General features: G+C 41.0%; 1 protein-coding gene across 1 annotated transcript; it reads left to right on the top strand.

The window, feature by feature from the left end:
• Nucleotides 1-553: 553 nt before the first annotated feature.
• On the top strand, nt 554-1330 carry LOC145824304 (uncharacterized). The gene has a single exon (XM_082923937.1). The coding sequence runs from the start codon at nt 554-556 to the stop codon at nt 1328-1330; it is 777 nt and encodes a 258-aa protein (XP_082780063.1).
• The last annotated feature ends 13702 nt before the right edge of the window (nt 1331-15032 follow it).

The following is a 15032-nucleotide window of genomic DNA, read 5'->3' as shown; positions in this document are numbered from 1 at the left end:
AGATCCATGAAAGACAGAGGTCCACAAAGTAACCAAACAGAGGCCAATGGTTATTTAAGTCTCCAAAGCATGGGACTCGCGTTGTGGTACTTACAAAACATAATTGTTTATAAGGTCATAGTCAAATATTTTTTAAAATATAAATAAACATATCCATGGATTTCATTTTAACAATTAGAGTTCAGAAATTAATCCACGTAATTGAAATATTAATGTAATTTATAATAATTTATAAAACATAACTTGTATAAAATAAATTATGGCAAGTCAAAACATACGTAAAATATATTATAGTGACTCAAGGTATAATATGACTCACCTTAACTTTAATACCTCACTCCTTTTTTCCACTATCAAAGACCCTCTCGACTTGTAGGAATTACATGTTAATGACTCTCAACCTTTCGAAAGCATTACCAAAATAAAGTAATAGATTATTAATATTGAAATCTCTCCTCTCGTAGGAGTCCTCTCTTGTCATGTACAAGGATAACTCTCCTGGTGTGGGGGTTCTTTGATTACGAGTGTGGGTAGGAAGTTCTAGATCGTGCTAATGGCGGAGTCTCTCTCTGATCTGGCGAGGAGACTCGTATTGACGGAGGAGGAGGAAGTGGAAGTCGTGGTGGAGGATGCCCATCTTCAACCCACGGAGCCGAAAGCGGGGCTTTGTCTGGTGGGTAAACTTCTTACTACGCGCCCATTCAATTTTGAGGCGCTGCGGACTACATTGACTGCGGTTTGGAGAGCATCTAAAGGGATCAAGTTCAAGACATTGGGTGCTAACTTGTTTTTGATCCAGTTTGGTCATATTGTTGATAAGAAGAGAGTACTGCTAAATGGCCCATGGAATTTTGATAACCAGTTAGTTATGTTGAAAGAGTTTAATGGGGATTTAAAACCGCTGGACATCACCTTCTCTACTATGGCGTTTTGGGTTCATGTATCCAATCTTCCTCTTATTAGCCTGACGCGGGATGTGGGAATTTTGCTGGGCAATCAAATAGAGAGTTTTGTCGATATGGAGTATGGAGATTGTGGTATTGCTTGGGGACGAACTCTCCGCCTTCGGGTAGAGATCAATATTGCCAAACCACTTAGGCGGGGTTTGAAATTGACCTTACCTGGGCGACAGTCGGTGTGGGTTACGCTCACATATGAGAAGCTCCCAAATTTTTGTTTTCATTGTGGTTTGCTTGGTCACAGTGTTCGTGATTGTGTGAACAAGATATTAGGAGGTGAGAAAGAGGATGGGGCATCGTTGCAGTATGGGACCTGGCTCCGGGCAGAGCCCACACGAGGACGGAATCAAAGAGACCACCATTTTACATAGGGGAGGAGGAGGGAGGATGAGGGGAGCTCCAAAATGGTATCGGAGGATGTGAAGGTGCAATAGCGTGGTCACGGGGAGGGCTCGACTCATAGCTTTGTTCCGGTGACAGCTGAGAACCAGCGATTAGAGCAGGTCACTCTGGGTAAGGTCAAATATAGCAAGGTTCAATCTGCTCCCCCAAACATAGGGATTGCTAGTATTTCGGCGGATTTGGTGACCTCATTGGGCGGTATGGGGGGGTGATCATTCTTTGGCGCCCATGTCACATATTTAAATTACAGAGGGCTGGGGTGGGAGGGACTTTGACTTGAATAGGCCTGATATGAGGAAGGGTTTGAAGGTGGGGCATATTGGGAAGATGGGGGAAAGGCTTGAGGGGCCGACGCTTGGGGGCTTGGGGAATCAGGATGGGCCCAAGCATTATGGGTTGGTAAGGCCAATTGTGGACGCTTTTGTGAGCCCTGAGATTAATATGGGTACATCTTCTAAGGGCCCAATAAAGGTGGGGAAAAAGTGGAAAAAGTTGGCACGTAATATTACACCACCGATGGAGTAGAGGGCATTACCCGCTAGTTGTACGAAGAAGCCTGTGGGGAAGAGGGAGAGAGAGTTTTGTAATGAGTCCTCGGGTTCTTCCGATATCCGCAAACGGGTGAAGATTATTGAGGGTATGCTACAACATGGTTCATCTCTCCAATTAACGGTGGAGGCTGCTGGGCAGCCCCGCCGATCACGATGAAATGCCTCAGTTGGAACTGTTGTGGGCCTGGGAACCCGCGAACAGTTCGAAATCTTTAGCTTTTGCTGAAGGAACAAGCGCCTGATATGGTCTTTCTTATAGAGACAAAGTGTGTGTCGAGCAAGATGGAGTGGCTTCGCTATAAACTTGGTTTGGCTGGGGGTTTGTTTGTCGATAGGATGGGTTTGTCTGGGGGGCTAGCATTGTTCTGGAGGACGAGAGTGTCGATGTCTATTCGTAGCTACTCCAGTGGGCATGTCGATACTGTTGTGGAGTCGAATGGGGGAATTGGAAACTGGCGTTTTACGGGGTTCTATGGTCATCCAGAAGTCGTGAAAAGACAGGATTCGTGGGAGTTGCTTCGTCGCTTGGGCGGCTTAGATGATCTACCTTGGTTGGTGGTGGGAGATTTCAACGAGATTTTGTTACCTTCAGAGAAGTTGGGTTTGGGAGACCGAAGTAGAGCCCAGATTAACGCCTTCCAACATGCTCTTTCGGATTGTTCGTTAGCTGATTTGGGATTTTCCGGGCCCTGTTTTACGTGTTGCAATAATCGGCCATCTGGGTTAGTACGTGAACGATTAGATCGTGGAGTGGCTAACGATGCTTGGCTCGCCATTTTTCCGAAAGCTTGGGTGGTTCATCTCACTTGTACGACATCGGACCACATGCCAATTCTGGTTGACTTGTTGGGGCCGCAAGTGTGTCCGAGTGGGCAGAGGTGGCGATAACGTATCTATCGTTTTGAGGCGATGTGGCTCCGTGATGGTAGATGCGAAGAGGTGGTCAAAACTAATTGGGTTTGTGCTCAAGAAGGTAGTATGGCTCAAGAGGGAAGTATGGCTGGATTATAACTTACTGTGGAGAAAATGGGTTCTTGCTTAGCCCAGTGGGGAAGGACTACGTTTGGTCATGTCCAATAGTTATTGCGGTCTAAGTTGACTGAGGTGCGACGCTTGGAGGGTCTGTCCGTGCTCTCTCAGGACGAGTATGGAAAGCGCATGCAGCTATGTAGTGAGATTGATGAACTCTTGGAGAGAGAGGAGACTTTGTGGTGCCAAAGAGCGAGAGCGAATTGGCTGAAAGAAGGCGATCGGAATACCTCTTTCTTCCACTCCAAAGCGTCGCAAAGGCATAAGAAGAAGAGGATTGATAGGCTTCAAGATGATCATGATAGATGGTGGTCTACACCGGAAGATTTGGAGCGAATTGTCGTGGGGTATTTTGCGGAGCTGTTTGATGCAGGGCAACAGTGTGATATTGGGGAAGTTTTGGCTTCCATTCACGTTGTCGTTCCACCCGAGAGGAATGTCGAGCTAGCTCGACCATATACCGCAAAGGAGGTGTCATACGCTTTATTTCAGATGCATCCTACGAAAGCCCCGGGCCCGGATGGCAAACCAGCGTTATTCTATCAACGGTTTTGGCCGATAGTCGGGGCACAAGTCACACGGGCAGTGTTAGGCGTTCTTAATGATGGCAAGGCGGTGACGGCTATGAATGACACATTTATTGTGTTAATTCCAAAAGTGAAGTCAGCCAAACAGATGTCTCAATTTCGGCCAATAAGCCTTTGTAATGTGGTCTACAAGCTAGTAAGCAAGGTGTTAGCCAATCGAATGAGGAAAATATTACCTGATATTATTTCGATGAACCAAAGTGCTTTTGTGGCGGGGCAGCTCATTAGTGATAATGTGCTTGCCTCATTTGAGATATTTCATTTTTTGAAGAATAAAAGGCATGGAAAAGAGGGACATTTCGCCCTAAAGCTCGATATGAGCAAAGCATACGATCGGGTTGAATGGAGTTTCTTACGTGGGGTCATGGAGAGGATGGGTTTCAATCAACTTTTTGTGGATACAATAGTACATTGTATCTCCTCTGTGTCATATTCGGTCCTTGTGAACGGGAGTTCGACAAAGAAATTTGTTCCTACAAGGGGGCTGCGACATGGGGACCCGCTCTCTCCGTATTTGTTTGTGTTGTGCGCGGAAGGTCTTTCTGTTTTAATTAAAAGAGCTGAAGAAGAGGGTAAGCTTACGGGGGTGGCGGTGTGTCGAGGTAGTCCACGGGTGTCTCATCTTTTATTTGCGGATGATAGCTTGTTGTTTGGAGTTGCGAACATGCAAGAACTAGCGGTGGTTTAAGATATTTTAGGAAAATATGAGTTAGTTTCAGGCCAGAAAATTAATTTTCAGAAATCGGCTATCTGTTTTAGTAAGAATGTGGGAATGGATATTCAGGCGGGGTTGCGGAATGCGATGGGGGTTGGTAATTTGGTGGACTCTGGAAAATATCTCGAGTTGCCTTATATTGTGGGCCGCTCTAAACGAGGCATATTTAATTCTGTTAAAGATAGAGTTTGGACTCGGTTGAATGGGTAGAAAGAAAAGTTTCTATCCGTGGCTGGTAGGGAGATATTGCTTAAATCAGTGGCACAAGCTATCCCAACGTATATTATGTCCTGTTTCCAGTTGCCTGATGGAATTTGTGAGGATATTGATTCTATGGTGCATAACTATTGGTGGGGTGAGAGGGAGAACAAGCGGAAAATTCATTGGAAAAATTGGCGATCATTGTGTGACCCAAAATGGGTGGGTGGGATGGGGTTTCGTAGTTTGAAGGCCTTTAACAAAGCATTGTTGGCCAAACAGGGGTGGAGGTTGATTTCGATGCCGGATTCTTTGATGGCCAGAATTTTGAAGGCTAAGTATTACCCTCACACAACGTTTCTTCAAGCTACTGTTGGGTCGAATCCCTCGTTTACATGGAGGAGCATTTTTAATGCAAGACCGCTTTTGGAAGCCAGGTTAAGATGGCGAGTGGGGGATGGTCGGTCAATTCAGATTTGGGGTGATAAGTGGGTGCCGCGGCCACATTCTTTTCTGGTTTGTTCACCACCTTCACCACAGTTACAGGGTGCTTTGGTTAGCGACCTCATCGATGAGGATAGGCATTGTTGGGATGTCAATGTATTACAAGAGAATCTCTTGGAGATGGACGTGGAGGTAATCCGGCAAATCCCTCTTTGCTGTTATGGCATTCCTGATAAGTTGGTTTGGCACTATACGAGGAATGGGCTGTTTTCAGTTCGCTCGGCGTATCATTTGCAAATGAATATGAGTGGTTGGGAGGTGTGCGGGTCTGGGTCTGATATGCAGAATGTGAGTTGGTTTTGGAAGCAAGTATGGAGCCTTCGCATTCCCAATAAGATTAAGGTCTTTGCGTGGAAGTGTTGTTCCAATATTCTACCGGTTAAATCAGTTCTTCGGCAGCGGCATATATTGCAGGAGGATAGGTGTGATGGATGTGGGGATGCAACAGAAACGGTAATGCACGTTTTATGGGAATGTATGAGGGCACGGGAGGTCTGGCTTCAAAGTCTGATACCGTTTGTGCTTGATCATGGTGTTGGTAGCGATTTTATGAGATGGGTATATGGTGTTGGACGTCGGACGGATAGTGTCACACTGAGTTTGTTTTTCGCTCTTTGTTGGGGGTTGTGGTCATCGCGGAATCAAACTCTTTTTAGTAATGCCATTCACTCGGCTGCCGCGACAATTCAGATGGTGTGTGATTTAATGCGAGATTTTGAGCGGGTTCATTCCAACGTGAATGGGATTCCAGTGGCTCATGGAATTGCGAAGTGGAGACCGCCGATTGGGGAGATCCTTAAAGTGAACTTCGATGGGGCCATGTTCATGCGGCAGAAGGTCTGTGGGGTAGGGGTGGTGATTCGGGATCTTAATGGTGTTCCTGTTGCAGCTTTATCGGAGCAAATTCCACAATGGATGGAGAGTGATTGTATTGAAGCTATTGCTGCTGTCAAGGCTTTGGATTTTGCAACAGAATTGGGATTAACAAACATTCATTTGGAAGGTGATTCCCTTACTGTGGTCAAGGCTATGCGAGAGGATGGTTATCTTAATGCTTCGTTTGGTCATTTTTTACAATATGCCATTGATCGTAGTAAGCAATTTGCGAGCTTCTGTGTTTCGCACACGCGCCGGAGTGGCAATGTAATGGCTCACCATTTGGCTCAAATGGCTAAGGAGGATCCGGAGAAACGAGTTTGGATGGCTAGGGTTCCTTAGCATTTAGTGCAGGTTTTGTTGAGTGATGTTCCTGTTTTGTAGGGGCTCATGACTTCCACTTTCTTAAAAAAAAAAAAAAAAAAAAGACCCTATCGACGTCCACTATTCTTTCCTTCATTTTCTTCTTTCCTTTCCCTTCTCCTTCCTCTCTGTCTTTCTTTTCTTTCTTTCTTTCCTTTCTTTCCATTCACAGCAGCTCCTCCTCCTTTTATACTCGAGCTTAACAGGTGACTCATCCTATAATTAATTTCCTATGTGATGATTCACCACATCTAAGGACCTAGACTTAACAGGTGTTTGGCCACCTTTCATAATATTTCACTTTTGCCCAGATTCTTAATATAATTATATAAATAAATTAATCTCTAATTAAATTATACTTTATCTCATACACCCAAAATATTTAATATTTTATTTTATTCTTACGGAATATTTAATTAAACATTTAGAGTTTTTCTCATTTATAATTAAATAATACTAATATAAAATTTAAAGGACAACTTAAATTTTCGGGTTGTTATAATTTCCCTCCTTTTAAAAATTTCGTCCTCGAAATTTGTCATAGGTGTAAGCTATCCGCTGTGCACTCTGATAAATACATATTAGATGATTAAAAAAAATATTACCTAAAAAAAAAAAAACTTTACCAAAACAACTCATTGTCTAGTTGTCAAAAATTGGTTTGGGCGAAAATGAGAAATAATGGATGACTTTAAACACTTTTCACTCGTTTTGTTTACGATAAAAATAACTAAAAAAATAAAATGAGAACACAACGACAGAATCATATGCAAGAGTTGAAAAAAAAATTCGAGATGAACTTTTCATTGATGGAAAATAGTTTCAAAATTAGTATCTTTATAATTTGAACCCATTTTTAAAAAGTCGAAATTTTTTTTTTTGAATGCTGAACTGAAAATTATATGTATTTAATTATATTATAATTTTGGTAGGTGCTTGAGCCCGACATTCTTTGTTTCTTTTCCTTCTTTTGCTATAACAAATATAAATTATATTTAATATCCTTCACAAATTATGTACAAAAAAAAAAATTAATATATATAAAATTATAATATAATTAAATCGACTAACAAAATATAATATTTAGGTAATAATTACCTGTTATCCTACGTCTTAAATGTGCGTGTGTCTTATGCTCCAATGATGATTTATTTATTTTTTTTATAAACCATTGCTCTGATACCATTTGTCACGACCCGCTCCCCGTACCCAAGGGTTAAGTATCGTGATGGCCAGTAACTGAAGTTACCTCCGGCCAATTCTTGAGCAAATTAATAAACGCGAGCGGAAGTAATATTTAAGTGAGGGTACCAAAATAATCATTGGAGCTTCTATTTTTATTACAAAATTTATTGACCAAAAGGTCGATATTTACATAAAAAATATCATAAAAGTGTTGTGTGTGTCTATCCCGCAGCCCCTCATGTAAGACTTTCCAAAAGCCATTTATGAGTGCCAATAAATCCTTGAAAAAAGGAATACAAAGAGCTGTGGAAGACAATCCCAGGGATTGACATAACTTACTGTTGGATGTATTATGGGCTTACAGGACTTCTCCAATATCAAGTACAAGAGTTACTCCTTATGCCTTAGTATATGGGCATGATGCGGTGTTACCTGTAGAAATTAACATCAAGTCCTTAAGGGTGAGAGGTCAGGATCAGTTAGTTTCTGAGCAGTACTATCAGAGTATGTGCTTGGAATTAGAGAACGTGGATGAAGTTAGAATTCTGGCATTAAATAGCATTCTTTTCCAAAAGAAGAAAGCAGCCAAAAACTATAATAAGAATGTCAAGCACATTAGTTTCGATGAAGGTGATTTGGTATGGAAGACAATACTCCCAATAGGGATTAAAAACTACAAGTTTGGCAAATGGTCACCTAACTGGGAAGGGCCATATCAAGTTCATAGAGTCTTGCCTTGGGGAACATATCATTTGAGAAATTTGAATGGATATGTATACCCCAAGAAAATTAATGGCAAATATTTAAAGCCTTATTATCCAACCATGTGAGAAACAGAAGGAATATAATAAGTACTAAATGAAGAGAGCATGAAAACACTCAAATAATGAATAAGGATTTTATTTCATAATGAGTTGAATACATGTAGCCATAAATTGGCCCAAAAATCAATACAATGTTTCAGCTATTCCTTTACAATTGACTCTTTACTCTTATGAGATGGGAACAACTGAATGGCTGTAGCCATCTCCTACTTTCAATCAGCCAGTCCTTGGTTAGTAATCTGCAGCTTAGTGGCAGTTTGATCTAAAGCAACGTTGACTGTTGCTAACTCTTCTTCAAGTTGAACTTTCTTCTCCAATAGTTGGGCTCGAAATTGGGAGACAGAGGAATGTTGTTCCTTTAGTTCTGATACTTCAGTATGTATCTGGGAAACAAATCTCTGGTTTCTCAGCAATTTCTCTTCTGCAGCTTTGGCAATATGGTAGATGTTGATGTAAAAGTCAATGGTAGCTGCCACCTGAGATAAATGGCTTGAAGTCATGCTGGATTGCTCAACAACCTTGTAGCACTGGAGGAAACCATCCTTGATTATAGGCCTTTGCAAGGTTTCGAAGGGGATCCTCAATAAGGATGTCAGCAACTCCAAACAGCTATCCAAGTCTAATGAAGGCAAGGAAGTCCTATTACTGGAGGAAGAGCTCTCAAAAATTTCTAATAGAGAATCAGCTACGACTAATGGCTCAGTTTCATTACTAGCTGTTGGAGTGGTGAAAGGCATGTCAAAAAGGCTAGCTAGCCTAGTCTTAAAGATGTTTACCTCATCCGTTGACATGAAGGGTGTAAAAAGGACTCTGGTAGAAGGAAGAGATGGCTACATAGGAATAGGAGAAGAAGGTGAAGTATCCCTAGCAGTCTCCATAGTTTTGGCTACTAGTAAGTCAAGAGAGGAGGGACTGAAGCTAAATAAGATGAGTGGACAAGGAACTGGTGAGCTACTAGTGTCTTTTCTATGAGAATCATCTATCACTTGAGATGAAGTAATAGCTGGAATTTCCTCAGGGGGGGAGGAGCAGCAAGGCTTAAAGGAAGAACAAATTGAGTAGAGTTGAAGGATAGAAGAGGAAAATATGGAGTTAAGTCGAAAGATAGGGATGTAGGAATGCTTTGCCTCAAGAAAGGTATGAAGAATGTAGGACCAGGGAGTAGGAGTATTGCTTGAATTGGCTCCACATTTTGAGGTCTTTCAACTTCAGATGAAACTGAAGGAGTCCTTATTGAAGGAGAAGACAGAGTAGTTATTACTGCAAAAAAAGAAATGTAAAGTAATGTTAAGTCTCAGTATCAAGAATTTGAGAAAGGAAAGTGGAGACACGAAAGGAAATTACTGGTTTCAGAGGTTGTGGCAATGATGGGAGAACTACGAAGGGAATAATGCTCGGCAGTATGTTGCCTTCTTGCAGTTTCTCTTTGGGTTGTATCAGCAGCAGCAGCTTCATCCTTTAGTAGTTGTTGCTGTCGCCTTTTTTCAGCCCTCTGGAAAACAATTATTTCTTTAGAGTGTTCCTTCTCCACTGTTTTGGCAGTTGTCTCATGAGTAGGATCTTCGGCCAAGTTAGAAGGAGAGACGGTTTTTTTCTTTCTCTTTTTCCTCTACAGTGGTATTTCTTACTCTTTCTCTGTCTCTTTCTCTACAATCTAAGACTCAAACTCCTCAGGAGTGAGTAGTAGTTTTCTTTTCTTTCTCAGCTGGTGTTTATCTTTGAGAACAGCCAAAGCTTCAGCTCTCTTGGGAGATTCTTCTTATGGAGACCCTACACCAAGTAATATGAATATGAAGAAAACAAACAGAAAATTCAGAAAGGAAGGAAACCTAAAAATGCATACCCTTTTTTGAAGCAGCTCTGGTAACTCTGGAAGGAGGGAGTGAGACTGCAGGAATAGTCTTGGTAGTTGTAGAAGGAGAAGGGATGGTCCTAGTTTCTTTTGGTTTAGCCTTAGAAGGCACACCTAGCCCTATTAGTAAATCATGAGGATGTATTGCTAGATACACTTCCATATTGGCTGTCCATCAATTTTGAAATCTTTTTAAAATTGAGGCAGAGGGGAGGAAGGGGGTAAATTTAAACTCAATCAAATCTTTCAATAGTTTAAATGTTGCCTCCTCTAGTTTAGGTTTGGGTACTCTTAGGTCTCTGGCTGTAAGATGGATATTCGAGAGACTGCAGAGTAGAATGGGAATTCCTTGGGTAAGCCCAAATTTCCTGGCAAACTATGAGGGACAGTATACCTCAAATATGCACTTATAAGCTTGAGGGTTTAAAGTGCCAATGAAAAGTTCCCTCAGCAACAAAATAGAGGCCCACATATCTTTGTGCGATGGGATGGAACACTGTCTATCAGCCAAGAATGTCCTTAGCCAAATCGGTCCTTTATTGGCATCGAAGGGATAAAAGAAGGTGGTAGTTGGGGAAACAGGAAGCTGGTGAAAAAAAGTAAGATAGTAAGCGAAAAAAGCAGGATAAAGGGCAATTCTAGCGTACTTTTCTCCATAAGTGCTACGGTCTTGAACTAAGCACTTCAAGCACTTAGGATGTAGATCAGTGAAGTATGCAAAGAGCCAGAGTTGAAGCACCCAGAAGGGACCTCCCTAGTTGATATCAAGAGGTTTCTCACAGAATTGGGAGCAAGCTCTATAGACATGGCCTAAAAGATAAGGGGCCAAGGCTATTCGTTTATTTAAAACAAGGGCCTTTGCAAATGGGGCAAACTCAGGCATGATTCGTTGAGATGATGTGCAAAAGAGAAATTTACACAACCAATATAAAATAAAGGAAAAGAGTTCTCGATCACTCACAGGGTCCTCCTTTTTATTCTTAGCCTTTACGAAGTCACTGAAGGAAGAATTCAAAGGTGGGAGAGAAAATTTAACTGAAAGGTCTGGATAGCTGGGTGTAAAGGAAGTACCGAGTGGTGAAAGCCCCAAGAGATGGCAGATATCAAGAACGGTGGGGGCTATCATACCGCACTGAAACTGGAAAAAGTTAAAGGCCATATTCCAAAAACAAAGAGCGGCAGGAATCAAAAAAAGGTCCTCAGGAATGAAAAACCTGGAAAGACGAAGGGCATCGAGAATACAGAGCTCTTGTAGGTCCCATTCTCTTGCAGGCACGACCCTGTCATACCACTCCTCCCACTCAACCCTCAATGTTGGCCAGCAACTATGGGGTCGGTTCACCCTCCAATTTCCCCAGTCAAGCCCCCCTTCATAGAGAAGAAAGTGGTCCTCCGAACGAAGGGACAAAGCAAGAAGTTGGGCGGGAACTTCTCAAAAGATAGGACCTAGGACATATTCTTGTTTTTCATCATGGCGAGGAATAAAGAGGTGTCCGTCTATAGCACTCGATCCACCAGCTTTAAATTTGGCAATTTCTTCCTCAATACATCTTTTCAAAGCCATTGTTGGGCTTATAAGTTCGCCAGTTGGTACTTTCAAGGAAGAAGACTCCATTGGTAACGAGAAGCAAAAAAGAGAGGGTCAATAGAGATGAAGGGTTTGTGTGTTAGGCAAACGAGAAAATTGAAAGCACGAAATAAAAAGGGTTTTTAAATCTTTCTGTCTGAAAAATATACCCAATCGTTTTAAGTGGGTTGAATTCATAAAGAAGTGTTAAAGGTACGGATACAAAAGGTTCCCCACAATGGTGGTAATTTGGGAGGGAAATGTATCTCAAATACTAATTTGAAGTCAAGTGACAAACAGCTTCGAAAACAGGAAGTCGACTTCGAAGCACATTCCACACCTAAGGGTGCAGGAATGCCCAGGTATTTGTTTACTTCAAAAGGATTAAAGACCTGTTTTTAGGTTTCTTGATGAAAGTAAAATCTTTCGAAGCAGAATTTGAAATACCTTACGGTTAGAAGTTGTTTGTTCTAGGTTTCAAACCAATAGTTGGTGTGGTAGTTGTAACAACCCCGACCCATGATTAGTTCTAACCCATGATTAATTATGCTTAATAAGTAGTTAAGACAAAATTCCAAACTAAATTGCTTGTGCGTGTTGCATTAATTGTGTCTATATCTGTTGTCGTAGGAATATATGTTCATGTTTATGCTTTGTTCTGTGAATTGAAGGCCTTATCGGCATCCGATTCGGAAATTGACTCGATTTATGTGCTATTTGGAATTTATAGAATTTTATGGTAGGTTTAATTGAAATTCGATTTGGAATGATTAAATTGGATTAAATTAATGTCCACTTATTTAACCTTAATTAATTACACTTTTATCAAGCCTATTTAAGGCACCACTTGAGCTTTCACTCCTCTCTTTTCCTTCATCACAATACATTTCGAGCTTTTCCTGGTAGAAAACGTGAGTGAGGGAGAGTTGGGAGTAATTAAGCTCAACACAAAGGATTTGCTAGGAATGTTGTGAGATTGAAAAGAATTTGGGAGTTCCAACTTCAACCTTTGTGAGTCCAAGTCTCTAGGTAAGGAATCAAACTCTTAATGGTGTAATTAAAGTAGATTTTACAAGACTTCAAGTGAATTAGGTGAATTCATGAAGAAATTGCATTAAAATGGAGTAGAATTGAGTCATACCATGCATGCATGTTCTTTTCTTCACAAATTGAGCATGGTTTCAAAGAATTCTTTCATGCATGTGTCAATTTCAATCATATTTTGAGGACTCACCATGTTTACTACCAATTTGTCTAAATTGATCATGTTTTGGGGGTGATTGAGTTTAAGGAAATGCATGCATGTCATGTTTTAGAGCATTCATGAAGTTTAAGTTGGATTTGTGACCAATTGCCATCTCTTGAAGCCTTGATTTCATGAAATAATCTTTAAAGCACGATGTTTTGTGAGTCTCTAAGTGTTTTCCAGAATTTTGGCGCAAGAGGATGAGTTTTGGAGTGTTTGGTTCGGGTTTGAAGCTTGGAGATCAAATCTGGAAATTCCAGAATTTGAATCCACGCTCGAGCGTAGGAGTTCACGCTCGAGCGAGCATTTTGAGTGCATGCACTTCCGCTCAAGCAACTGGAAGCTCGCTATGACAACCCTCACCACTGATTAGTGCTAATCTATGATTAAGCATGTTAAGTGACTGATTGACCGAAATTCTGAACTGATTGATTGAGTGTATTAGTTTAATTGCAATCTATCTGTTTGACTGCTAAATGATCTGTTCATGTTTTATGTTTTAAACTGCAAATTGAAGGCCTTATCGGCGATCGAATATGAACTTGATTAGTGTTTCATGTTAATTAGAATTTATGTGATTTTATGGTATGTTTAATTGAAATATGATTTGGTATGATTAAATTGGATTAAATAATGTTGAAGCACATTAGTTGCGTTAATTACCCTTTTGCTATGTTAGTGGGCCACCTTGTCAATACTTGTTTGGACTTGATTAATACACATTTGGCATTGTATCTTCAGCCATTTTGGAGACAAAACTGTGAGAGAGAGAGAGAGAGAGAGAGAGAGAGAGGGGTAGGAGAAATTGAGTCCATCTAGATTTCTTGTTCGAATTTGAAAGGATTGAAGAGTAGATAGCAATTTTGAGCTTCTAGACTTGAAATTGGAGACTTGAGGTAGGAGACTCACCCTTTTAATTGTGAATTTGAGTTGTTCTTGCATGAGTCATGGTAAGGTTAGTAATTTAAGGCATGAATTAGCTTAATATGTTGAATTGAGTAGGTAATCATGCATGCATGTATACATTGTTGAGTTTTGAGGTTGATTTCATGGAAATCCTCACATGCATGTCCATATTCTAGCTTTGGTCCATGAATTCATCATGTTTTTGAAAGGATTGACTCATTTGTTCTTGTATTAGAAGCTTTGAAGTTGATTAAATTCATGTATGTTGCATGTACATCATGTTCTTGAAGCTTTGTTTGGAAATGGGTTCAATTGAACTACCTTTGGGCTTTGATTTTGCAAATTGATCTTTGAAACATGTCATATTATGAGTTTTAAAGTGTTTTTCAGAAAATTAGCCCAAAAGGATCCGATTTGATACTTTAAATGTTGAGTTTCATGCTTGGAGACAAATATGGAAATTCCAGATTTTGGATCCATGCTCGAGCGAGGAACTCCACGCTCGAGCGTACACTCTGAGTTTATGCAGTCCGCTCGAGTGAGTTAAGTAACGCTCGAGCGTGAAATGCGTGTATCCAGTACTTTGCATGTGTTTACAGTCCGCTCGAGCGAGGGAAGCACGCTCAAGCGAGGACTTGTGTCTCATGCTCGAGCGAGGGTCGAGCGCCCGTCGAACGTGAATTTCATGCATCCAGTACTTTTGCAGTCCCCTCGAGCGAGGAAAGTCACGCTCGAGCGGAGATCCTTTGTCTGCATGTCCGCTCGAGCGTAGAAAGCCACGCTCGAGCGAGACCCCTGTTTTCTGAAAATTCTGAAAAGTGTTTTAAAGTGCATTTTTGCATCCTCATTCTATCCTAGGCATTCCTAGGCCTAGTTTAAGGCATCTTAATGAGGATAATGCTATAGAACCACACCGAGTCAAAATAGGGACTAAGTTATTATTTCCCAAACGTGCAACTTAGTGTGTGTTTATCCTGTAACTATGTAGGGTTGGCATCCGAGGACGCTCACTAGCCTATCTATAGTCCAGAACTCTGTGAGTAACAATATTGTAAAGATATATTCAATCATGAATATTTTCTGAATGATCAACTGTACTGCTTTCTGAAATGATATTTCTTACTAAATGAATGCTTGTCTTATTTGCGAACTGTATTCGTGGCATCCATAGCAATTTACTGTTGCTGTATTGTACTGCTACTATCACAGAGATCTCTGTTGGTTCCCATGCTTGGAACCACTACTGTTTACTGATATGATGGCCATCA

Source organism: Camellia sinensis, chromosome 4 (assembly GCF_055761805.1).
Source record: "Camellia sinensis isolate YWXY chromosome 4, ASM5576180v1, whole genome shotgun sequence".
NCBI lineage: Eukaryota > Viridiplantae > Streptophyta > Magnoliopsida > Ericales > Theaceae > Camellia > Camellia sinensis.
This window is presented reverse-complemented; position numbering and strand designations above follow the sequence as displayed.

Bases quoted from the DNA above. Each gene is read 5' to 3' on its own strand.
- LOC145824304 (XM_082923937.1), top strand. From the start codon at position 554: ATGGCGGAGTCTCTCTCTGATCTGGCGAGGAGACTCGTATTGACGGAG.